Source organism: Daldinia childiae (assembly GCF_008694065.1).
Source record: "Daldinia childiae strain JS-1345 chromosome Unknown Scaffold1, whole genome shotgun sequence".
Classification (NCBI taxonomy): domain Eukaryota; kingdom Fungi; phylum Ascomycota; class Sordariomycetes; order Xylariales; family Hypoxylaceae; genus Daldinia; species Daldinia childiae.
In genome coordinates, this window is record NW_022984642.1 from 3,478,434 (window position 1) to 3,504,621 (window position 26,188).

At 45.8% G+C, this 26,188-nt stretch overlaps 5 protein-coding genes across 5 annotated transcripts; 1 reads left to right on the forward strand and 4 right to left on the reverse strand.

Annotated features, from left to right (window-relative positions):
* Positions 1 to 3,438: 3,438 nt before the first annotated feature.
* On the reverse strand, positions 3,439 to 5,178 carry GL218_00912 (Hexose transporter 2; the record flags this gene model as incomplete). The annotated part of the gene is made up of 3 exons (XM_033577359.1): positions 3,439 to 3,694; positions 3,750 to 3,968; positions 4,034 to 5,178. The coding sequence occupies 3 exons, from the start codon at positions 5,176 to 5,178 to the stop codon at positions 3,439 to 3,441; spliced, it is 1,620 nt and encodes a 539-aa protein (XP_033442271.1).
* A 4,129-nt stretch (positions 5,179 to 9,307) lies between these two features.
* GL218_00913 (uncharacterized protein) lies at positions 9,308 to 10,123 on the reverse strand (the record flags this gene model as incomplete). The annotated part of the gene is made up of 1 exon (XM_033577360.1): positions 9,308 to 10,123. The coding sequence occupies one exon, from the start codon at positions 10,121 to 10,123 to the stop codon at positions 9,308 to 9,310; it is 816 nt and encodes a 271-aa protein (XP_033442272.1).
* Positions 10,124 to 11,005: 882 nt separating this feature from the next.
* On the reverse strand, positions 11,006 to 12,792 carry GL218_00914 (uncharacterized protein; the record flags this gene model as incomplete). The annotated part of the gene is made up of 4 exons (XM_033577361.1): positions 11,006 to 11,433; positions 11,506 to 12,398; positions 12,467 to 12,576; positions 12,628 to 12,792. The coding sequence occupies 4 exons, from the start codon at positions 12,790 to 12,792 to the stop codon at positions 11,006 to 11,008; spliced, it is 1,596 nt and encodes a 531-aa protein (XP_033442269.1).
* A 2,493-nt stretch (positions 12,793 to 15,285) lies between these two features.
* GL218_00915 (putative key lime pathogenicity protein) lies at positions 15,286 to 17,494 on the reverse strand (the record flags this gene model as incomplete). The annotated part of the gene is made up of 2 exons (XM_033577362.1): positions 15,286 to 17,082; positions 17,150 to 17,494. The coding sequence occupies 2 exons, from the start codon at positions 17,492 to 17,494 to the stop codon at positions 15,286 to 15,288; spliced, it is 2,142 nt and encodes a 713-aa protein (XP_033442270.1).
* A 4,400-nt stretch (positions 17,495 to 21,894) lies between these two features.
* Positions 21,895 to 23,528, forward strand: GL218_00916 (Protein OS-9 like protein; the record flags this gene model as incomplete). Its single annotated transcript, XM_033577363.1, has 2 exons — positions 21,895 to 21,999; positions 22,152 to 23,528. 2 exons carry the CDS (start codon positions 21,895 to 21,897, stop codon positions 23,526 to 23,528), a joined length of 1,482 nt encoding a protein of 493 aa, XP_033442267.1.
* Between the last annotated feature and the right edge of the window lie 2,660 nt (positions 23,529 to 26,188).

Here is a 26,188-nt window from a genome sequence, read left to right on the forward strand (position 1 = left end):
AATGTTGTGTAACTGATCATCAGGGTTAATTTTAATATTTTTACACTTGCTGTAATCGACATCCTTAAAAACTGTCGACGTGTTAAATCAGTGGCTGGTGAAGCTACTTACTCACCATTCACCATATCCATAGTATTTTCATATAGGGGTATATTTTCCCTACACACCTTTAACGATTACTACCTAACGATACGCACTAAACATGTGTGATCTAAATTTGCCCTTGAAAATAAAATAAAATACGGGATGTCTCTAATTTCTTAGTTGCAAAATCAGCATCTTACCGTCATGGAAATTCGTACGCACGGGAAAAGTAGTAAATCTAAGAATATTAGCTATAATGTAAGCTACTTATTTAAGCGTCCTTAATAAACTATAGCTTATTCGCTTAGCCCTGGAGCCGACGTGTAAGCTATTGGCAGTCTGCACGTTAGGAGAGGTGGCGCCCGCACCCTTTTCTGGTTACCAACGGTGCTCGTTCTTATCGAGTCTTCCTATCTAATCACCATGTAAGTCCTAGAACTCATAATAAGGTACGTTTAATGCATCTGCGCAGTTGTCTATTTTCTTTTTCTCATTGACGTTTCTTGGTTGCTTGCCTCAGGGGAGTACCGGCTATCCCACCCAAGGCATCATCAATCTTAATATCGTTTAAAACATATAAACCAATAACCTAATAGATTGCTACATGGTGCCATGTTTAAATTGCTCGGGGAGAGAGACAAGTTTCTCTTATCCAGACTTGGGCGCATTTACAAACACGTATGTTGATACAGTTTAAAGCATTACTTAATATCACAGTGGCAATGCCTCCCTATTGTTACAACTCGCGCACAAGTCGGAGAGAATGTACCATGGAGCCGAATCAAATTATACTACGAGTCATTTGTCGCTTACTCAACTATCATTATGTGAACCTCGAAACCTCTATGTGTTGTTGAGTTGGAATTGGCCCGGTATTAGTCTCCGAGGAGGACGGCCCGAACATTCGAACTAGGATAGTGATACGACTCTTCGACACAGGCTCGTACAGTACCATAATAAGGACTATCCCATTGCAATCCCTCCCGAAATTATCATGCAGCCACGTCAGTCATCAAGACTTACAGGACCATCACTTTTGTCCACCCTGTAAGGATACAATATGGTGAGTCTTTGGCGATCAGTACACGTAGCCTACGCTAGCTAGGTAGGCTCTACATCACCGGGCCGGAAAACGACTCTGTATTTCTATTAAGTCTTCGAAGGATTTGTGACAGCCAAGATCTAGCCTATAGGCCACAAAGGTAGGATAGCCGGGAGATTGGCCCCTTCCCCTTCCCCTTTCTTACACAGGTTATTTGATTACTACATTAATACTATACACAATGTAGACCGTCATTAACCGTAATCAAACGATGTATGAATACTGAGCTAAGACAATCCCAGCAGTTAGAAAGAAGCTTTTCCTAGCCCCGATGTTGATAGCTGTTTCGTCGGCTTGCAGGGAAAAGATGTCTATCTACCAGCCACCAACCAAATCATAAAACAAATTAGGGTAAGGTCATTCCAGAATTAAAGGCCAAGAACTTGACTTATTATTCCAGCTCGTAGGTGTTTTTAGATATAGTATTGACACCTGTCACGCATACATGCAAGGACCTCATTCGGTAACATCGCAACAACATGAAAGGGTGCCGGCATGACTTGAATGTGACAATAAAGCTATAACTCCCAACGAAACTTGGAGTGAATGCCAATAGCTTGATTTATTGCATGGATCTAGGTACGTAGCCAGTATATAATTTTTCTATCTTCTTCCTTGGCCAGGGTGGGAATTAATCAGCAGTTGCTCATAGCTGCATGGAACAAATCACCTTGGGCCTAGAAACATGCTCGGCTGGTGTTTATTATTTTTTAATAGGGGCTTGCAGGAGCTGGGAGCAAAAGTCCCCAGAGACAATGGCGTCGAAAGACGCGCCACACCATCCTTCGAGATAGCCGAATCGGATATTACTACGTGAGATATGACTTATCACACTTTCCACATCATAACTATGCGAGGGTACATTGATGAAGATTTTCTTGGACCGATTGGTGTACTCAGGGGATAACTAACCATAAATATACCCATAAACTATGCCAGAAGGACGGTGCTTAGGCAGGAATAATTACAATTTGAAGAACGCGGACGCAGACATCATGAGCTGAGGCAACTTCTAGTACGAATACCTAAACATGCCTCATCAAACTGTGAGTTTAACAAACTAATAATAAAAGTTTTCCATCTGGGCTAATTCTTTCAAGGAGATTCTTCCCGGTAGAAGAAACCGACAAAGAAGACATCGACAGCTTCCTCAAGCCGACACCAGCATGGCCCCAGCAATCAACGGGAGAGAACAACTTGCTGTCGACACATCAATCGAAGACACACCAGAAAGGGAAACCACCCTTGATAATACGAACTATACTTCAGATGAACACCAGCTGCCGTCCGAGCATATGCACGAACCCGACAATCATAGGGCGCTTCACGACGGCGATAACGAACGACTGGCCCATTATAGACATTTATGCCTTGCTTGTTCCTCTCTCATTACACGGGCTTTCTCTACCCAACAGCCTACGAACGGTTCGATGGAAACCCAAGGGTCGACACCTACGTGTATAAACTTAGAGCAATACCTGGTTCAGCAGCATATTGTCGGGAACCACGCGTTGGAAGTCTGGAGAGCCGAGACTTTATACGATGGTCCTTTTCTAGTGATTCCTCAACTCACCAACCCTAACGACTGGCTTCTTCAAGTAGAAGCCGACAACGATAATAATAATAATCGGGAAAGCGACCTGGAGACAGTAAGGGATGAAACTCGTAACGGGATTTACGAATAGGAAAATGGACTGGCCAAGCGTCATCTATTATAAAAACTTAAGCTGATTCGACGGCTGCTTAGGGCTATAATAACTGGGTACTAAGAAGTCGCTTCCAGGAGAAGCCTTTAAACTAGGTAGTTCATGTATAAGTGGGAGAGCAAGTCAGTAGCTAGGTAGTAAGAGCTCGTGACCCTCTTGAGGCTTTACAAATCTCCGAAGAGCCCCATTACTAATTTGAAGCTGGACGCTAATAAAATATATTATTTCCTACATGCATCCTTTATTTCGCCGTAACCCACTTCGTCGTTGTTGTATACTCCAGTTTTCCAGACCACATTTTCGCCTTACCTACTAGCAACCGCCCCAACCCTTTCACAGTGCGAAAATAATAGCAAGACAAGTTAGTAGACAATACATACTAAACCGTTACGAGGTGAATATTGAATGACTATCGAATTCAAAAAGATCTTTTCAAAGAATGTACCGCACAACTAGATAACTAGGTAGATGCTTATGATATGTGCAAATTAAAATTAACTTATGTAGTCTATACTATTTCTACAATCTATATTTCATTCTGGTTTTTTAGACCTCGGCGTGTTCTTCGTGAGTTGAGTCCTCAGTAACACCTTCCGGCACTTTGCTGCCGTCCCAGGAGCTGGACTTGATAGGGTTGACGTGAAGTAGATACATGGTGTCAACCTCTTCTAAGCTTCGGTCCTTGGTCTCGATCACGAAGAAGTAGACGATGACGATGAGAGCGGCACAGCAGCCTGCAAACACGAAGCCATAGAAATAGTCGATCGCGTCGGTAATAAATCGAGTGAAGAACGAAATCATGCTATGTCATTTATTAGCATTATATATATATAGATCGTAGACGGGCTTATACTCACAAATTCCAGAACCAATTGGAAGCGGTGGCCAAAGCCATACAAGGAGCCCTGTATCGAGAAGGGTAGAGTTCGGCAACGACAGCCCATACAAGAGGACCCCAAGTAGTGGCAAATGCAGCAATTGCAAGACAAGAGAATACAATAAGAGCTGAGCCGGCTGCGGGAGTATTCAGGGGGTTGGTCGAATCTAAAGCAAAGTGGCCGACGAAGGCGTAGATACTATAGTGATAAGAGTTAGTTTCGATGGAAATATGAAATTTCTGCCACGAAAGGGGAAAACTTACAGGAAGCAAACCATCATGCCAGCGGCACCGGCGATGAGTGCCTTTCTGCGTCCAACCTTCTGTACGACGTATAGACCGGCGATTGTAGTGGCGACGTTAACTGTTCCGAGGACGATTTGCGTGACGTAGCTGTCGCTGAGACCAGTGGACTTGAAAACCGTTGTACCGTAGTAGAAGAAGAAGTTGGCACCCGTTAGCTGCTGACCAGCCTGGAGTACCATACCCAAGAGAGTTCTGTAAAGCATCCTGGGTCCGGTAAATATTTCGAACCAGCTAGCTTTACCACCGGCTCTCTCCTCGTCCAGCTTTACCCGAATCTCAGTGATCTGATCGTGAACGCTGCGGTGTTGGGGGTCGACACCAGCCAACCTGGCAATCGTTCTGCGTGCCTCTTCTTCTTGACCGTTGCGATACGCGTGTCGGGGACTCTCGGGGAGAACAAGGATTCCGAGACATAGGACTAGGGACCAGAGGAAACCGATACCGTTAGGAATACGCCACGACGCGCTGGATTCCATGTGAGCAGTACCCCAGTCGACCATGTAACTGGTCCAGATGCCGAGGGTGATGAAAAGTTGGTATGTCGATACTAGGACACCACGGATGATGGCCGGGCTACTCTCGGACTGATACATGGGGACGAGAACGGAAAGGGCACCGATCGAGCAACCGGTTACTAGACGACCGACGGCAAATTGTACCCAGACTGTCTGCGACGATATCTCGATAACGATTCCGACGCAGGACCATAGAGCCGAGAGAGAGATAGCTAAGCGACGGCCGATAATGTCGGCGAGTTGTCCGGCAATCAAGGCACCGATCAAACAACCGACAGGAAGAAGACCGACGATCGTTCCTTGTCTCGCTGCACTGAATATATATTCTCCGTTGTCTGCCCTTTCACCGAAGCGTTGGGCGAAATCGTCCATGTTGAAGAAACCTGATATCTGACCACTAACATATCCAAACATGAATCCTCCTATACTAGCTACGGCGCCGAGGAAGACTGCCATGAAGGTAACCTTTTGTTGTTCTACCGGCGAAGGTTCTGAGCTCTGCTCCTGTTTGGCAGCAGGGCCTGCCGTGCTTGAAGTCGCGGCATGAGGTGCTTCCACCTGATCGGTGTGATGTTTTAGGAATGGCATACTATGTTGACTATGCTGTCCTATCGATGATAATAAATTATTAAAGATGAGTATGAATGACTTATTGCAAGCTGAAGGCAAGCTTGAGATGTGCGGATTCTCTTTTAATATACATAGGGGGTAGCAATGGCTCACGGTCTTATTTTAAAGGTATTTTTCTGAACCTTGAACAAAACTTTACTACCTATGCTATGGCATAATGCGGAATAAACTAAGACTGACTAAAAACTTTCTTAACTAACTTCTTTTTTTTTTTTCTTTCCTTCCCCTGACCTGACCTCGCCTACTGCGTCATCACCCCATCGGACTCGTGACGGCGTGTCGCGCGAGTACTTACGTCGGGATAGGTACCAATGTTGATCGGCGGCCCCGATGGAACCATAGGGCACCCACTATATATGGGCCCATCTCATGAGCAACTCACGTACTGAAGAGCTCCGCTGCGGTTAGTCCCGACAGAGCCGCTCTCCGGCGGATCCGACTTTCCTAGTTTCTTATTAGTTTTTAACGAGCGCCGGATGCCGAGGCGACTTCGCCCCCCTTAGTTAGAAAGAGGCGAGTTTATATATACAGAATATCAAGTATCATTTTTTATATTTCCTCCAACTTAAAAATAAATTGATCGAATTGATAACCTTTTTTTTTGCTAAAGAATTAAAGTTAATTATCTTTTAGTAAAATCTAATTCTCGCTCATACGAGCATTAACATAATGCGTCATTGGATAAGAAATCTTAAGGGGACTTTTTAGGCTGGCCGAGCAAGTACCGAGTCGGTCCTGTTGTGGATCCCAAAGCGGCTCTGCCCTGGGTCTCGAGTTCAACAAAAAAACTTCTTATTATTTATTTTTTTACACCTACGAACCAAAGAAAATTAAGAGACAAGAAAAGAAAAAAAAAAAAGTTCATCTCCTGTCGCCCCATACGATAGAATGATGATATTGAAACACCGGTGGCACGGCATTATCATACACTATGGAGAGACCCCGCGCTATACCATAGTATTTTTCTAGTCACATGCGGCTTTCTTTTCCAATCGATACTTTTATTAAAATGGAAAGTATTAATTTTCTTAATCTCATCTTTCCACTTTTTTGCCCTCTGCTTTGGTCCTTGTATCGTCTTCTACCACTGCCATTTTAATAACCCCCCCGGCTTGGTCACGGGATATATAGGTACATATACAATATCCTAGCATTCTGATAGAATAATAAGAGTCTATTTACTAGTAGAATGATCCTACTGTACATACTATGTATGTAGTTCATCGTTCCATTGAATGAAAGTTGGGGCTGTCATATCACTAGTAAAGGGGGAAAACATATCCCCCCTCATAAGTCCCAACTTTTATATTCGGGCCTTCCATAGCAATAAAGCTGGGGATCACATCACGTCTCCTCATTAATAACCCCAATTCAGATCTCATCTCTGGGGGATAAGATAAAAAATGCAATGTAAAGGTGAGGGTATTATCGTCAATAACCTCATCTAGCGTATACCTCGGCGGTCTAATCTTCTCGTTCGTGAACTCACCCGGTTCCTTCTCTAGGTGACCCCCGACGTTACCCACCGCAAACCCGGTTTCGACGAGTGTAGACGTGGCAGTACTATCTCCCCGACGGACCGTTTCTTGCTTCTCCTAAATGAAAGCCTCACTCTTGGTCTCCGTTTCACATCTTAGACCCCGTATTTTCTCCATGGCCTGGAGCACGACCTGGAGCAGTTGCTTCTGCGTGATGGCAAAGGCGCTTATGGGGATATTCTTGTTCTCCGTCTCCTTCGGCTCCCCTCAAGCCCTGATTGGGGCAGAAGTCGTATTTCCCTCAGTAGCACTACAAGAGAAGTAACCATCCCCATCGTCCCAGAAAACAAATTTCCGCTCCCACACGTGCATTCCCCACGGAGTCGTGCGCATTGCTCCATCAAAGCACCATCTCGCAGGATGAGGAGATGCCCATCCATCCGATAGTCCCGCCGACACCATTCTCTAAGAGATATTATTGGAGCTTGTCCTTATCGTGGAAAGCTATAACAATAGTTTATGCTTTTCGGTCTCACGTTGCTGAGGCCATATTCACTTGGGACATACCATCGTGCCTAGACAACTATAGCAGCATCTAATATTTAGAACTAGTCTAGACTCTACAATGAAGAATATGACCATGTAATTGACAAAAATATCTCAGCCTCTAAGTGTAGCTTAGAGATCATCACCCAACTAAGAGTTATGAGTGGTGGTGATCCTTACACGTGCAGACGGCCAAAATTCGGACGATACCTACATATACTCACCGCAGGATCGTCAATATGAGGCCGGGTTCTCTCCGGAACTGGTCAGCAAACCGGTTCCGATCGCACTATTAGCACCGATGTTTAATGAGCCTATGAGAGTAGATATCGCAACCTGATAAGGTTAGCTGACGTCGTTGTGTCAACCGAATCCGTTTCCAAGGCCCGCTAATCCAATTCTGGTTTCTTATCTTAAATCCTTTGCCAATAAATGCCGGAATTTCATGGCATTCCGTTAGCTAGTTTTATATCATCGAGCGTTATTCCGCTTTATAATCTTGGAACCTAGAAAACGACATCATATTCTATCTACCGACCGCTAATTACATATTCTGCACCACTCTTGGGAAATGCAGTCTATCTACTTGTCTCTGGGTATCTTCCGTATTGGCATCATGTATATATTGGCATCTTCAAACATGGTCCAAAACGCCAATGACCCATTACTATCCTTTATCTTGTAGGATGATACCAGGTCGATCTCCGATATCCCAAACACTAGCATTTAAACCACGCAGATCATCAAAGATCAAGATACATATAGGTATTTCGTGCAAGGGTTTTACAACCCAATTAATTCTTTATAAAATTCTAGAACGATGAGCTTTGATAATGTTTTAATAAGCCTGTCTATATATAATCAGATATGCATAAGAATGCGCTCCAGTTCGGAAATCAGTATGTTATATTAGGTACCTAGGTACCTTATGTTTGAACCTTTTCTGGACTGATAAATAGGGGAGCTGGCTTACGTAATCAGACGATGAGCTGAGGCTATACACACACACACACACACACACACTTATAAGTCAAAAAGTCAGACTAAACTTTCACGTACGACCATAGGATCTGGAAAACTCGGGGTCCCGTCCGCTCCCCCTTAGATAAGCCGGATACCGCCGGATTAGTAGTTGGGTCGGTGACGACCAGCGAATCCCCGGTGTTGTACGTTTCGTTTTTGTCGGCGTTTTTTTTTGTTGTTGTTTTTTGCCCTTCTCCAAGCCCCTTTTCGTCATTATTTTGCTGTATCCCCATGATAGAGCCCGTTTACCCTACTGAACTATAGTCTAAAGTTGTCTCCTAGTTATTCTTCGTAAAGAATCTGCTGGTTTATTCTAATCTAATGTCTCTCTCCTGTTGTGGTTATTAGCCAAGTCCGGGACATGCCGAGGACTTGACTTCGCTCGTGTAAACGCGTGCTTTCTCTGGTGGCTAACTTATCGGTAAGTAGCATATAATGTACATGTGCATATCATGAACTGACTTTAGTGGGTATAAACATTATTAGTTTTTCTTAATATGGTATTAGTGCTGTACCCGACACCTCGGAATGCTACGGTAGGCAAACTTTCACTGGAGCGGTGGCTACCGGAGGCAAAGATCGCTGAATACGATAGAAATCAATACTTGGCGGAAAATCATCACTCACCACTTTAAACTCTTAACTGCGGAGACATCTCCGTACACTAACTGGCTAAAAATTGCCACTATATCTAGAGCATAGAGCCGATAGAAGGGTGCCGGGTTCACCGTGGCTTAGCCGTAGCTCTGACTTCTAATTTGGAAAATCATGAATCAATTCATATCAGTTAATTCCTTACTAAGTTAAACTAATCACTTTAGCGCATTATGCTTAGAGATGTCAAACGTTCCTAGCTTGACTTGAATCGTAATTTAGTCACTCGTAGACTCTTTGACAGTAGACTCTTTTAACATATCCCGAAATCATAGCGGAAGGGGTATACTAAACCACCGTTAGCCGAACTCCATATGCAAATAACGCCCCTAAAACAGAACACAATATGCCTTTCATCTCTCATATTCGCATCTCATACGGGCTCTTCAGCTCAACCACGCCCAATTGCCAACCACCCTTCCGGTGTTCAGCAGTGCTAGCTGCTCGAACACGGCAGTACTTAGATCCAGATCTGTAGCTGCACAACCGACGCATCGGTCCACCACAGTAACGTCCACGCTCCGGTTCCCCATGCCGGCTTCGACAAAGTCTCTCGTAACTCTGATTTTCATCCCACAAAGCGGATTCGCGTTCGGATCAGATCCTTGGCTCGCGGCATCGAAGATAATGTGAGACACGGAGACGATATCCTCGCCGCTGTTCGACTGTATGCCGCACGCACCCAGAGAAGGCTCGTAGTATGTTAAGTCGCCAGTAAACACGCTCTTGTTGCTCGGCAGAGGCAAGTTTTGCGTCTTGGACGAGCGGCGTGATAGGCCAACGCCGAGGCCGATGGCCAGCGGGGTAAGGACGAAGAGGAATATGGCGATAGGCAGGACAATGCAGAGAAACAGAAAGCGTCGCGAGCGTCCGAAGTAGGTTCGATGTGGCGGAAATACCAAATCTAGGCGCTTATGCAACGAAGAAACGAGCCTAGATTTTGCCGTATTGTTCTCAGCAGTTGAAGGAGCATATGTTGGGAGCGTAGACGCTCGACCAGGTTCTTCTTTGGCTTGCTCAAGGTCTGCGGTTGTTGTGCGTTGAACTGAGGCGGATGGTGGTTCATCCAGAACATCCCTCGAAGGAAGGATACGGCCTAACAGCGATTGACGAGGTTTAGGAGGATGAGTTATCGTCTCCCAGTCTGGAAGTTGATAGATTGGCGGAGGTACAGCCGGGGCATCTCCACCATGGTCTGCCATCCTGACAAAAGCATTGATAATCTAAAACGACCTAATAACGAGTGATAGACGAGTAACGTGGTCGTGATGTTAAAACGATGGTTTAGCGAAGTCTATCGCGAACTCCCTTTATCATTCTGTTAGGGAATTGAAAAGGATAGTGTACCTATTCAGGCAGAAAACTAAAGAAGCAGGTCGAAGACGATTATGAGTAAGGGCATCTTCATCCTCTGGATTAGACACATCGAGAGGATATCGGATTTGGTGATGTGTCAATTTCAAGCTCGGAAGAGTAGATTATAGCACAGAAAATGATGCAAACTAAAAAAATAAAAAAAATCAAGGAAGAAACAAGATGACTTCGAGTAACGTGAAGTCGAAAACAAGCTTTTGCTTCCCTTTTTTTTCTTACCCCTTCTTGTTTTTTTTTTTTCGGCGGGGGTTGGGGTTTTTGTAGATGGCGGAAAGGATGCGGGGAATTGACAGGGTGTCACAAGTACCGAGAAGAAAAGGTACGAAATGCAGGGGTGCTTAGGTAGGTGTAAGCCTGTAAGCCTGTAAACCTGTATGTCTGTAAGGGGTATTTTGAATCTTTAAAGCCAGGGGGGGGAACTCCAATTCTCAAATCTATCTCAATACAACATCTTTGCGTCGTTTGACTTAGATTATATTCTAGTAGTCTCTTATATACAAATACATTAATCCTCCTAATTATCTTCGTTTATATAAATTAGGTTCGCAAGTCTTGGGTATAGAGATAGATATAAGTAGGGGCAACAATAAGTATAAGCATCGAACGAGGAATAATCTGCACCGAAAAAAATCAACACCAATACTCCAAGATCACCACATAATTACAATCACAAAATATAACAAATCTTTTCGACCCTAAGACTGCCGAACCTATAATCCATCTATATTTGCTGGCCTCGACATCGACTCTAGAGAAGGGTTCGAAGTTCCAATTAAACTGCGCGACTTCGGTGTAGGTCGTTCGGGCAAGATGCTATGGTGGGAATCATTCATCGTAGGCTGTTGCGCACCTGGCGTTCCCGAGGCAGAGGAATAAGGGCTATTACTGAGTAGTGGCGTGGCCACCATCCCATTAAAGTTCATGCTTCCCCCCCAAGGCGACTGGGTCTCGAAGCCAACTTGCGGTAGAAAGCTAGCCGTGCTTACTTCTGCTGACCTATAGTGCATCGGCTTATCTTTTTCTGGAGTCGACTGAGGCACCATGTTGTACCTAGATGAACCGAGGTATTCGACGGTGCCAACTTTCGAGGGCGTCTCTTCGTCGCTATGCTTACGGTTATTGTGGTTCGTGCATTTCTCTAAAGGCGAAGAAACCGAGTGAGCATGAGCCAAAAAGACGATATATAATAAGAAAAGAAAAGATAACATACCACTTATAATCTGAGCGAAGCTAAAAACAATCAACACGCTCGAGATTATAGGAACCAGCTGGCCAAAGCTTTTGGCATCGTTTTCTGGGTTCTGGTTGTTCTGTAGGCTGATCCATCCTGATCTATCAACCCATTTTCGAAGCTCGAATATATACCGTGTCGATATGACGGTGACAGAATAGCTCAAGATTACGCCAGCCAGAAGATAAACGGTGGATACACACTGCGAGATCTTCCTTGCGGTCGTTCCGAGGTTATCGCATTTTCGAAATTGATTGGCAACGTAACTTCTCCAGCCGGGTCTGCTTTTGCTGCGTCGAATTAACCTGACCAGCTCGGCGATTATGGCGGCCCCGTAGAAGAGAAGGGTCATGATGTATAAATTCCAGCCTTGGATTTTATTACGTGGTGTTGACTGAGCGATATTGTCCTTGAAGAAGGCATGAGCATTCTTAATAGTCTCCTTTAATGTATTTAAGGTCGTATGGTTTCCGCCTTGGAAGCAAGCAGCTGGAAGGAAGATGGTGCTGTCAGTCTCATTTGCGTCTGGTATGCCAGTGGGAAATTGCATGCCAATGTCTGCATTCTGGTTGGTCATGAGTAACCCCGTGACTGCGAATACAGCTGTTATAGAGATGACGCGGAGGGCGGCTAGCCATGGAAACCTCCAATAGTTTCGGACGATGGTGACCGATATTAGGTGCGTGGCGCAGGTGAGAAGCATCATATTCGCGACGATGTTATAGTGATAGGCCGAGATCGTACAGCCTCTCCAGTACCGAAGTGTGAGCGCATACGCAGCTCCTGTGAAGACCTGCTGATCGCTACAAGCCAGGACCAGGGTTTCCAAGATATCGGAGAAACTCGTATAATATCGTCTCTCTTTCTTCTGTCTAGGAAAGAGGTATGTTAGCTAACTCATACACACCCCTCAAGTCACAGAAGCCTGTGTTCCTCTTACTTTTCATCGTAGGTCGCCTTCCAGTGGAACCTCTTCGCTAGTTTCCAAATAATCGACACGGTACCGGTGATTATCGCAAACGAGGTGACGGCGACGAAAACAGCAAGAATCTATATTCGCATGAGCTTCAGCGTATCGCAAGGGTCGGGTACAGAACGTACTCCTATGCCAGCAATATCTGGATCTCCGGGAAATTGTCCTTTAGTATAGCCCCCGATCCTTGTAATCGGCATTTCGCCCATGGTAGTGTTTCCACGCTCAATAGAGCAATTTAAGGTGATGTTGTAGTCTGCTTTGCAGTCAACAACTGAAACATATGAGCCCATCGTGCCTAGACAATATTATGGCGGCGGCCGATCATACGAGAGAAGTTGGTTTTAGCGATGCGTTACGGAAGCATACTCATTCCTCATTCCTCATTCTCGATAGGATATACACCAAATATATAGGGTAGCTATTTTGAAACCAACCATTCTCGGCTGAGAGGAATCCGTCATACCAAAGTGCAGAAGCCCTATCCTATGTCAGCTTATCAGAACGAGGCAGTATCTCTATATAGAAACCATGCACGACATTGTATGCCGTGTAATGTCCTCTTGAAACTTCGTACTGGGGAACCAATTCACTAGAATATTTACGCCAGCGGGCTCCGACTCCATACGGGTATGCAATGGTAAAATTTTCAAGTTAGAAGCTGAGTGTATTCTTCTCTTACTTGATGAGGCTGAGAGTAATGATATAACTAGAAAAGGGAGCAAATAGGGTTGCATTATACCATCAGCTCTTAAGAGTGAGTGAGGCTACCTATGTAAGAGAACTGATTCGTCCCTTGCAGCAAAGTAATAACTGCCTTAATTATTCAATATAAGACGTTTATTCGATTAGCTTACCATACCTAAGGTAATCTATAGACGTATTCTGCACTTGTTGCGGGTGTATGTCGGCATTAAACAACCCAAAAGCCATGTGCTACCGGCAGCACGCATGGTCTAAATATGGAACGAGGCTATGCTGCACACTCAAAGATGGTTCTTCTATCTTCCCGCGTTGCCGGGATTTTCTATGTGACATACATGTACACGTTTAGATGCGTCCGAATGCTACCCTCGTTATATGGGAGATAAGTAGAATAAATATTTAAGTATGTCTGTTGTAATTAGATATTAGATTAAGTAGGTAGGTACCTAAGTAAGAATTGCTCTTAAAGATGGAAAACGACCCTCACGGGCTTGAGATACATACCTATGACTCGCAGAAGCATACCCGGATTCAATGAGTTTGAAACCAAATAGTTCACCGTACCATTGATCTTGTGGTTATAACCGTTCTACGACCTGATGCGGAAAAATATTTCGTCGCTAAGTATTTTAGACCGACCTTGATACCAAATTCGGTATCATTTAATTGATGTTGGGGGTGACCGGTCGAAGTGAAGCTGGGATGGACTGAGATAAGCAGAATTGCTTTTTCGCAGCATATACAAACATCGTCAGTGGGCGGTGCAAGAGGGTAGGGTATAGTAGGGTATGGTATGGTAAGAGAAAGATATATCCTAAAATCAACCAATAGATATCAATAGAAGAAGGTTCGAAAAATATCGACCTTTATATAAGGTATCTAGAATTTGGATATTCTGTATTGGCTCTAGGCAAGTTAGTCCTATATGTTGCTACAATGACTTATTAGTTCAAGCCTCATAAGCACAAATAGAGACACAAGTAGCGAGAAGGATTTGAGAAGATAGAAACTGAGTTGGCAAGTGTGCTCTTTCGCACCTTAATTGCCAATCCGCCAAATACATGGACGGACGGCAACTCCTCCGTAAAGGGGGAGTATCCAACTACCACTAGAACTGATTAAAGGCATTACAATACAATCGAGTACGTCAAAAGAGAAAAAAGGGGTAAGAACAGGTAAACCCAGCCAGCACGCCCCCCCCATCCATATCTAATGCACTCCCTTTTTCACCCGATGGCCAACATCACAACCCCGTGCCGAGCTCAGGGCACTTTATCTTTCTCCCCATGACCGCTCCCACGCACCAGCATTATCCAGGAGACCAAGACGAAGAGAAAACAACATCAACGAATCCCATGCCCGCCGTCGTATCGTGCTTGCCTGCTTACTATGGCTTCCTCAACTCCGCGCTAAGCCAAAATGTCAAAACTCGGGCCCCCTTTCCATACCGTCTACCCGCCCAGGTGACAAGTATATACACACGTAAACGCTGAGGACGACGATTCCCTGGAGGGCCCTCACCCTCCAACTCGTCCTGCAAAGCAAAAAAAAAGGGTTGTTTCTAAACGCCAGAACCGCGCCTTGGCGACGAGAATCGAAATGATTAAAGCGAGGCGCTGCCTCTAGGTCGCCGGGACGCCTCGTAGATACCCTATCGGGAACCGTATTTACAAGTAACGACAACCGTACCATCTATTGGAGCGGTATAGTTCACTGGGGGGGCGTGGGTGCGTATAACTGAAACTTAACACCCCCATGGTAAAACGCTATGTTCGTATGCAATTCTGGTATAAGTTCGCCGCCGTGCTAGTACCCCTCCATGTAACCTAGGAGGTGGGCAATTAGGTACCATAGCGTAGCTGAACCAGAAGACAAGCCGGCGACGAATAAGTAGTCCTGTTGACCCATTGCAATAAATGTAATTCGAAACGAAGTAATAATGTATGTACGGCTTATGTACGGTTCAAATAATAAGCGAAGAATATCGTGTTGGAAATAACAGCGTAAAAAGCGACTAGAAGCACAACTTGGCTAGGTTAAGGACTTAGGCAGGCAGATTCGGTCATCCCAGACAGAGGGGATCACTGAGGGTAGACCATGTTGAAGTCGAAGTCGTCCACATGTGGTACCTCGTGGTAAGCCGTCATAGGAGTGACGGTGGCAGAAGACGAAAGCGCCGAGCTATACTGGTTCATGTGGTCCTGGGGAGTTATCGCCGAAAGATCCGGATTAAAGTTGGGTGACATGGTGGCGGGCGATATGCCATTATTGAAGTTGAAATCGGCGGACGAGAGCGGCATCCCGTTCATATAGCCGACGTCGGTGTTGACGACTAGATTGCCATAGTTTACTTCGAACACATCATGGTTCGATATCTTATGCGGCATGTTGAAATCGGTAGGATATGATTCCATACCCCCGGTTTCAACATCCACAACCTGGTGAGCCATATCTTCATCGGCGTCATCGTCGTCATCCTGCTCGTATTTGCTCACCCAGATCTCTTTCATCCAATTCTTCAACTCGCTCATGGGAGGCCAATCACCACCGCCCTTACCGCCGCGCTTGTCTTCATCGCCGCGGCTATTACCGTTGCCTTTGTTTTTCTGCCGCGACGGCTTCTCTTTGAAGTGAGTGCGGCGGAGATGCGCGGCCGCGTTGTAGTACGCGCCGTACTTTTTCTGCGCCTTGCAGGCCTTGCACTTACTAAGAGGATTGACAGCTGGTATACCTATGGGGAGGCCATGTGCGACTGGGTCGACACATATCCACTTCTTGACGGTAGCTTGGTGTTTGGCATCCCTATGACGGCGAAGCTCATGCTCGCCACGGAATCCGTCCTTATGCTCATCGCACTGGTCGCAATAGACCTTAGGCTGCTTCGGTCGTACGTATTTAGCCTTCGCGATGGCTGTCTTGCCATCCTTCTTAGCGCTGGCTTGTGATTCTGTGGGATCCTGCTCCGTGCTCGGCTTGGGCTTCAATGGTGCGTTCAAAGCACGCTGGCACTGCTGCTTTAGCGTATCTTTAGCCCGGGCCTTGAGAGATGAACTTGACCGAGTGCTAGCCATGCTTGCACTAGATACCGATCGTTCCATATCCGACGCCAGGAACGCGTCGGTAGGTGCCGAAGGGGCATATTGATGGGCGAATGGAGGGGCAAGGCTCGATCCTACAGCAATAAGAGCGTCTTCGCTGCAATAAGGTCGCTTTCCTAGGGGCGAATTATCGCCACTGCTGTTATTCTGTTGAGAAGCTTCGTGATAATGTACTTCGCCGCCTTGAGACATCTGCGATCCGAGGCTCATCATCCGTACGCCGCCGGACACAGACTGATTATCGAACAAACTGTTCTGTCGGGTCATTGGCGCAGTATCATACGTAGGCGCGGTAGTCATCGAACCGCAGACCGACACATTAGTAATATTGAACTGGGGCACGTCAACATCTTGGTTCTGCGATGGTACGGATGAACCAAACGATTCTACGGTAGGGGGAGGTTCTTCATGGTACGGGTGCTGCGCAAAATAGACTTCGGGGTCAAGCATCACGCCAGTCATAGGACCTAATTCGGAAAGAGTAGGCATGTCATGTCGATGCCTTGACGACTGAGACGGCCGCATAGACTGCGAGTGAACAAGGGCATATGATGATATATGTTCGTCTCTATCTACGAAGTCCGTTGTGCTAGCACTTCTCATCTGCATACCGCCGTTGTGAATCCGTGTTTGGGGGGATATCGGAACATTGCCAGTGAAGGGGCCAGCAGATTGAGTGGACATATTCGAACCGATGCGGTCCATCCTCTGCGATGTTGGTGTTTGTTGGGACATGGTTCTGGCACGCTTGATGGAATGGGCGTTACTGCTGTGTCGATTCTAATAAACGCCCGTCAGTATGGAGCTGACCAGTCACACACGAGGACGTGGTCAGAAGTGATCTTACAGATTGTCGTGCAACACCTTCATGACGATTATGCACATGGATACCATTGCTGCGAGGAACTGTATTACTTCTCGACATGCCATCTTGATGGAAGGGTGTGGCAGGCGTGGCAGTACTCGACAGTTGAAACTCATTATGAACAGCAGAAGCATCAGGTACGCTCGGGCTCGAGGATTGTGTTATTTGCGATTGATAAACAGAATTCTGTAGCTGCGATATTTCTCGCTTCGCTCTGCGAAGATCCTCGTCCTTATTCCTCATCGCCTCCCGATGTGCGACATCCTTCTGCTGCAGCAGAGCCCGAAGCTTCTTAATCTCAAGATCCGGATCTGGGCAATGACTCATGATGCTAAGATCCGGTTCGCACGAAGAGTGGTCAATGGTGGTGGATAAATTCAACGATGCTGAAAGGCAATAGATGAGGCGAAATTGACCGCCTAGAACGCTTCACTCTTCTTTTTTTCCCCTTTTCACACTAAGACAAACAGCCTCGCTTGGTAGACCCTCGACGAGAGAGAGCCCAACAAGGATGATAGATGCTATGTTTATCTCGTCGACACGAGATCTATTAGGCGAGAACAATACCTATTGACGGACTGAAATCCGATCTAGGAAAAGTATGGGGAAAAAGGAAGGACGAAACACAGACTCGGATACCCAAAGACCAGAAAACCAAAAGGACGTTGCTTAATTATGTACCAGTCAGTCAAGACGAGGCTTTGGACCATGCGCGGCAGCGGGTCTGTAATCCTCGCCCGCTCTCTCCCACGCACGATACGCTTGCCCAATCTGCATGTACCGGTATGTAGGTATGTAGATTTGTAGGTATTTAATTTACGAGGATCCCGCGGGCTTAGATCGACTCTTGGCCTTGCAACCTGGCCGGGTTTGGCTCCAAACCCTTGCAACGTTGAATGGATGCCAAACAAGCTAGCGTCCCAGGAACTTGTGTGATTTGACAGGGCGCTTGGGGACTAGAGCGATGTCAGTCGATACTAGCTCGCTGGGAGGGATTTCCGGAGGGTATGATGGACCGTCGTGGCCTGTCAGACTTGTGTATTCTGCTGCAAGAGATGCCCACTTGGACTTTGATCTTGGACTTTTCAAGACGTGCTGACAGGGCCGATGGTAAACTTGCACCATCCGGATCGTCTCGTTCTGCTCGTTCTGCTCGTTCTGCAGAATACGACAGCGCCTGGCTAACTAACAAACATGTACGTACAAGCTGCAAGTACTGACGGTCTTGATGTGATGTAACCTTGCAAATTGCAGAGCGAGTTCAACGCTGGAACCTCTGCTACGGGATCTTACAGGTCAGTTTTGCCAGCACCCTTACAAGGGGGGCCCCTCGCCCGAGTGACGCAGTCAGCCAATTCAGCGATCGACCATTTTTACTATTACATATTGCACCCAACACGGTTGTTTCTGCAAACTCATCAAGGCGACGGACGGGAGTCTGGTGTTAAAGAAACACGTAGACAGGGTATGTACTGTAAGCAGCAGTGTATGACATGTTACCGAGCCATGCTACCGTAACTAGCACATGTGATTGCAATTTACTAAGAATTATCGGAACCCAAAAGGGTTATAGCAGGTGAAGCGGGTAGTTAGTAAGTGGTAGCTTTGCTTAGATACATCGTCTAACGAGTAGCTAAGATTGTAGCGCCGCTGTCAGTTCCAATTTTTGTAATGACGAGTTGTCGAATTCGGTATTGGAGAGGGGACTTAAGGTCCACTTGGATCTCTATGTAGATGATAATACATAGTAGACGGACTAAGACTGACTAGGTCTAGCTAAGACGATGGAGGAAATGTGAATCCCATCTCTCAAAGCATTGGCAAATCCTCGGAGCCCGATGGTAGGTAGGTAGTAGTAGTGTAAGTAAGGCCTGACTGCATAGGTAGGGGTAGGAGAATAAGTTGTTACAATTTTGCATATTCCGTAAAATGTCGACAATATGAAAAATATCGATTCTCTGAGTGTTCTCTCTGAGTGTTCTCTCTAAGCGTTCTCTCTAAGCGTTCGGACGCCATTCCGGGTCTTTCTCGTTTCGCTGTGAAGCCACGCATGCACACACCTGGTCATGCATGTTTCCCTTATCCGTTCTCTGCTCATCGTCATCCAAAACGTGGGGTTGCATACAGAGATGGGTAGAGACCTACTAGTATATTAAGTACTACCCAAATCAGTACCCAGGTATGGAGAACTAGGAGATAGAATCTCGCCGGTTGCATCTTGCATTTCGATAGGATCGACTTATCGGGTCGGTCATGCGTAAGCTGTGTACATATCCGTATATAGTAGAGTGCGGCGTATATACAAAACATAGTATGAGTGTATGTATGTACGAATAGAACGGCCACTCCTTTCGCTTAAGGGAATCTTGCTTATGTATTGAGGTCCACTTGAAAGTCATTCATCTCTTTTCTCCCCGGCACCCATAAGCGCAACGGGGGAAAAAAGAAATACCAAAGATGGGAAGAGCTGGACCACGCATCGGTCTGCAAGGGAGAACCTCGTGCCCACCGTCCAAGGAGTCAAGGACAGATGCATGCAATAGCTTGCATATCCTAGTTGCCAATGTTTGCCTTGTTTTCGACGAATTTGGCATTCATTGGGTCTCAATGAGTCAAGTGGATTGCTTGAGAGTGAGGCGACCATCCCCGCGACCCTTTTGAGTGGCTGATGATTCTTTAAGCGGACCAGATCCCTGGCGGCCGACGGTGGGCCGCGCACCAGGACATGTCCTGACATGTCAGAGCATGTATGTACATCGTACATTATTATATTGAAGCATTAAGATTGGATGTAGAATACCACTAGCAACACATCGCTGGCTGTGGCTGTTATTGCCCTACTACGAGGCTTTACAGCATATGAAACTATGAATGCTATGTAATGAGTAGTTATTGGATGATGGAGAAACGTGCGTCCTATTCGGTTTGATATCGGCCCAATCTTGGTGTTCACTTGCTCAGAGATATTCGTAGATCTATCTGGTCTTAGACGAGCGGCTGCCGGCGGATATTGCATGGTGCGCAAAGATGTTGAACGCCCAGTGCACACACACTTTTGTTTATTCGGCTGACCGCCCGTCTATGCATGCACGGCCATGCTTCTCATGCTTCTAATGCATAGAACTATGGTTGAATGTAATCGGGCAGCGAAAATAGCAGTCGGTAAGCTCTTGCAGCGCGTTCGTAGCCGCCACGTTCAAGCCCATCCAAGTCAAGAATGATGACGTTGGGGATTCAACTAATTCTCCTGAATCCCTACTAATAAATGAACATATCTCGATGTAAGATGGTGATTTCAGATATACTATTTTTGTTCGCTCAGTCGACATATCATATCTAATACTCAGGGATAAGTCCAGATACTCAACCATCACGTCACCACAGCCGCTTCGTAAAATTAAATTTCAGTGGCTTGGTATCCGTTGTAATATGACTTCCGACGATGTCTAACGATGATGTATTATTGGTGCTTCAAGCCATCTGCGACAAGAAATGTGTTCCGGGCATCATATCATCGTCATCCGTCGGATAACAGATCATTGCGGAATTGACGTAAGGAAGTAGGACGAGAACGTGCTTTGCTGTGATGCGGGAGATTAGATCGTGCTTCCGGTGCTTATTGCCTGGATCTCTCCAACATGTAGTGTGACATGTCTAGGAGGTCGATGCTAACCAGTGGCTTACGGATAGACGCCGGCGGTGGTAGTAGTGGGATTTGTGCGCTTACTGCTTTACTCGTGGAGTCTTGGAGGGATAGAGGGATGGAGGGGAGAGCGAAATCTCTTGCTAACAAGGCCGCATCCAATATCCAGATGTTAAGATGGTCTAGGTGGTCTAGAGCTGCTATGTGGCAGATTGTCGATCAAAGTTCTACATAACATTACCGGCAGTTCTCCGCAAACTGACGGGTGGGCCGAGAGATGTGGATCTCTAATCCGGAGCAACCCGGCGGCATGCTCGGTGACAAGGAGATAGGTACGCATTCCGCAAGAGTCCTGTTATAGAAGGTAATAGCCTGGACATATCTCGGGAATTGCTAATAACTTAATAGCGATGCTACGGGGTGGGGGGTAATGATCGTCTATAAGAGACTATCTTTACACTAAGGGGAATTGACCTTATGCGAATGAAAATCGAGACGTGCCGGACGTGTTGCGAGGATGAGAAAGTATTAACGAGACAAACTTGATCTTATCTCTAAGTGGTCTAGCAACTTTTGTCTGATTTGAATATCGGATGTCAAAAAATTAAAACATGCAGTGGGTAAAATGAATAATGTGGGACCTATAACATGTACGATGTTTAAATGTATCCTCGTACTATAGTAATGTAACACAGAACTCGCTAGCTGCCGACCGGCTTGTTTCAAGAAAACAAACGAAGGATGCACGTATGGCAAATCATCGGGTAATAGGGTAATACAGCAATTACCTTAGGTAACCTTTTATAATTAGTTAACCTTATGTAAGATAGACCTTATGTAAGTCATCATTATCATTATCGTTATCGTTATCGGCTTCTACATACGGATCAGATAATGCCGTCTTCCTATCGGCCACCTTGTCATTATGTACGTAACCCGAAGCGCAACCGCCGGCGCATCTACGATTACTACAATTACCCATACCAATACCAATACCAATACAACACCACGTATACAACTTCAACGCATACTTACAATTGCAGTAATTGTGTCCATGTGAGATATCCCTAGACGAACCGGCATCATGTGCCGCCAAAACTTGCTACTCCTCTTAGGCGGCTTGCTAGGGTTAAGCCAGGCTCGCCAGCCAGGATTCAGCATCCACCACGATCTTCTGGCATATCCTCAGGTATGTTACATGTCTATACACATAATCATATATACAGATATATGCAAATATAATACATATATATAAATGCCTACCTACCTCATAGGTAGACATGATCGCAGTCTACCCTCTCGACCACCACCACCGCATCTAACTAATACGGACGTCGCCAGTTCGAAGTAGTCTTCTCCGAATCTTACATATCAGAAACCGATGCGCAAGCTTTAGTTGAAAAAGCTAGCCCCTCTCCCACTCACTATGACGCCAACTTACCAGGTCAAACCGATATCATATCTAATATACAACCTGCTAAGGATGGGGCCGATGTTGATAGCAGTATCGGTGACGGTGATCGAAATCTCGCCGAGTCCTACGAGATCATGACCGCTCCTCCCCATCGCTACCTATGTGCCATACCGGTTATTGAATCTCCTCCCGCACCTAACAAGACAGCCACCGAGCTAGCCAAGGCTGAGGAGGCCCGCGAACTCGCAAGGGCTTCGGCTCACGGTTGGGATCTCATTAACGGCCTTGACGGCAACTGTCTTTACTACATGTCTGGTTGGTGGAGCTATAGCTTTTGCTACGGTCGTGACGTTGTGCAATTTCATGCGCTTCCCGCCAGTGTCAAAAGCGGTCCCCCCATGAGAGACCCCAATACTGCAGAATACGTCCTTGGAAGAGTTCCTGCTCCGCACTCCACTACACGCTCTTCGCGCCGCGGACAACCTGTACCTGCGGGTGACAAGGGGCAGGCTGCTACTACGGCACCGCCGAATACAGAGCTCCAAATCAAAGGCGACCAGCGGTATTTAGTTCAGAAAATGGCAGACGGCACTACATGTGATCTGACTGGTCGAGAACGGACGATCGAAATACAATACCACTGCAGTCCAGGCAGTACCCAGGACCGTATTGGTTGGATCAAAGAGGTAACAACATGCGCATACCTTATGGTAGTCCATACCCCTCGTCTGTGCGTAGACATTGCTTTCCTGCCACCCAAGGAGGAGAAGGCGAATATTATTAGTTGTCGCACCATCGTGTCGCAAGCAGAGGAGGCAGATTGGCACACGCAAAAGACGCTAGAAGCGCAGTCGGCTATGGTAGGTCAAGCCAAAGGAGAGACGAAAGCTCCCATCACTATTGGTGGAATCGTGGTTGGAGGGCGACAAATGCTTGGACGGGGCGAAGACGGAAAAGCTGCACACCAGCTAGCTCCTCCACGAAACTTCCGAAGTTCAAACATCCCTTCTTTAGTCGAGGTGGTGGCCAAGGGGGCCAGCAAAGAGGAAGGTAGTAAGGTCGAAATACTCACCGACGAGGAACTAGCCAAGCTAGATCTCAACCCCGAGATGATCGAGGAACTAAGGAAAGAGTTGCAAAAGCTAGCAGGTGATAGGGGCTGGAAACTCGAGGTTGTCGAAGTCCCGGGGGACGGCCGGGAGATTCACAGTGTGGTTGATACGGACGAAGTTAAGAAATCCGAAGATGATGACGAAAACAAGGAAGCAGGCAGCGAGGAAAAATTCTTCAAAGAGGAGTTGTGAAATATTGGTTATTGGCATAGCAAACGGCGTTACGTAGGTAGGACTAATCATATTCATCTTCAGCATCCCGAAACAGGGCCGTTGACCACACGAGATATGCCACCATATACCGTATTTGATACTTACTGGTTACGTTATGGTAGTCGCATCGATGCCTTTTGGGTTGCACCACATCGTACATTGGTTATCTACCTCTAACGGGGACACAAATGTGATTCCTAGAATAGTGGTGACATCGTTGTTGTATTGATTATTATTAGGATTAGGATCTAGCTACTATTTATATGCAATATATGCAGGCAGCGACTGCCTCATTATATGAGTGCCTAAGTCACTGTTGCCTTAGGTAGGATCCACACAAATACATCATCCACGGCAAGCTAGCAATATGTGACACAGCTAATACTTGATACTCGCTCGCTGATCCTGTTACCCTCAAGACAGGTCTACCGAGACTAGGTGAGACCTTGTCAGCACGGAGGGGCATGTGAGCAGGCACAAACGAAACTAGTTGAAAATATTCATTCGTTTCACAGTCTTGGGAAGTTGGCGTTTGTGTTGTCCGATGAGGTTATGGGAGGCAATATGGATCACCTGGGTGCGATAATAGTCATGCGATGTGCAGATAAGTAGGCTAATGGCATCATCTATCAGCTTTTATGTCCTTACTAATAGCTAGTATGTTGCCTATGTATTCGTGTAGTTTAAGTGGCACAATACATACCTGATAGAACGCAGAGGAAGTAACGATATTGTGAGGTCAAATAAAAAGCTTACATGAAAACAGTCCTAGTTTGTGTTATCTACGACGTATTAGCTGGAAGTAATCCTCGTGTCGAATTTGCAGTGTCTCGTTAGAAACTCTAAGAGTTGGAAGTATAACGGACCAGTTACAAAGCACGTATTTGGTAGTTAAGCTTAAGCCTACGATCCCGCCCGTTCGGAATCAGAGTAGCTAGATTAATAAGTCCTCTTTAAATGAGATAGATAGAAATATACCTCTTCGATTCAGTTGCTCGATCTAATCGTCACTTAATAACTCGAACGAGTAGGAAGCTTTCTCGTAGGATTTCGCCATCGTATTATCTACCTAATTTGCGATGAGGCTCATATACCGTACCTTGTAAGAGAGGTAGTTAACCCCAGACCTGTCCAGCCGATAAGAGAACAGCGTCGATCGTTGGATGCTTTCCTATTGCTATCGAATCCCCCCAAACGTGTAGCATTTTCCCGGAATATGACGAATAGCCTCCAAGTGAGGTCTTAAGATTATAGTTATCGGTAGACTCCTAGCCAATAGATGTACTGTGGGTGTAGGGACAGGATATTGATATTGATTCATGCAGCCAGAAATCAAATCAACAATCCATCATGTTAACTTGATTTAATGATGGCATATCAACATCCACGATATGCTCTCGTCATGCTGCGTGCATCACCAATAGGATACATCTAGAATGGGTAGAAATCTTGCGATCAGCTTGCCACGTCGCCCTTATAAGCTTTGTAATACCCTTCTGCGACCAATACGCCCGATGGTGGGAGTATTGGAGCTTGTATGCTATTTGTTATTAGCTTGGCAGCTAGACTACGTAAGTTTTGACACTGGGGATTGGATGTATGGGCTGAAGGTTGATTAATCGAGTTTTGCTAGTTATGCTACTGGTGTTTAGGTCATCCCTTATCCCTTCATTGCTCTTGGATGTCAATCTTATATTCATATCCTTTTACATTCTAGTTAGCCCGAAGAGTAACTCGTAGTTCTGGATAACTAAGGATAGTGTGAAAAGCTGAATTTCACTGACGGATTATTTTAGTACCGGTAAAGAGAACTAGAGCACTTAATATTGGGCAGACAGGTAGGTGGTGTGTAGATTTAGTATAGACAAGTTTGCCCGGCTCATTTATGGACAGGTTACGGCATGAGGAGATTTTAAAGAGGGGTGTAACACGATCACATTCCCATCTACCTACCTAATTTACGATGACGATACCGAAACAGTGACAACTTAAGGGTCCCGCCAATGACGACATCTGTAATTGGAGTACAGGTCCCACTAGGTGGACTTCTATCTCCAGTATGTATGTACATAATAGATAGGGTCAGGGCTCGCGCCATCGTGGGGAAGTGCATCGAATGGATACCTACCTAGGTAATCTGTGGAATGGGTTCCTTTACGATCTACCGAAATTTGAGGACATATCTATTTAATGATCTTTTATCGCACCGACATAAGTTTAGAGAAAGGTTAGGAAAATGCTCCTTTCTATACCCTTGCATATGAAGTAAGTAGGCTATCTTATGTACATAGTATATTCATGTCTTCTTAGTTCTTACAAACGTGAGGCACTCGGCACAGGGGCTTCGAACAATGATGGCCCAATGATGTTGAATGTCACATCACTGTGAGAAAGAAAGAAATAAAAAAGCCCACTATAACTGTCGGAAACGATCACTTTTAAACTACCCTGTACGAACCCTGTGAGAATATCCTTCTTTGACCAATTACAATCTTCCCCAGCATTATGGAAGCCAGGTTTACTGCGTACCTAGTCCCGGCTCATGGCGGGCTGTAACCAAAACCGAGCCAGGGGTTTATACTAGGGTTAAGTTAATTGGTTAGAATATCGAAATCGGCATGCCTTTCTAGCAGTTCCAG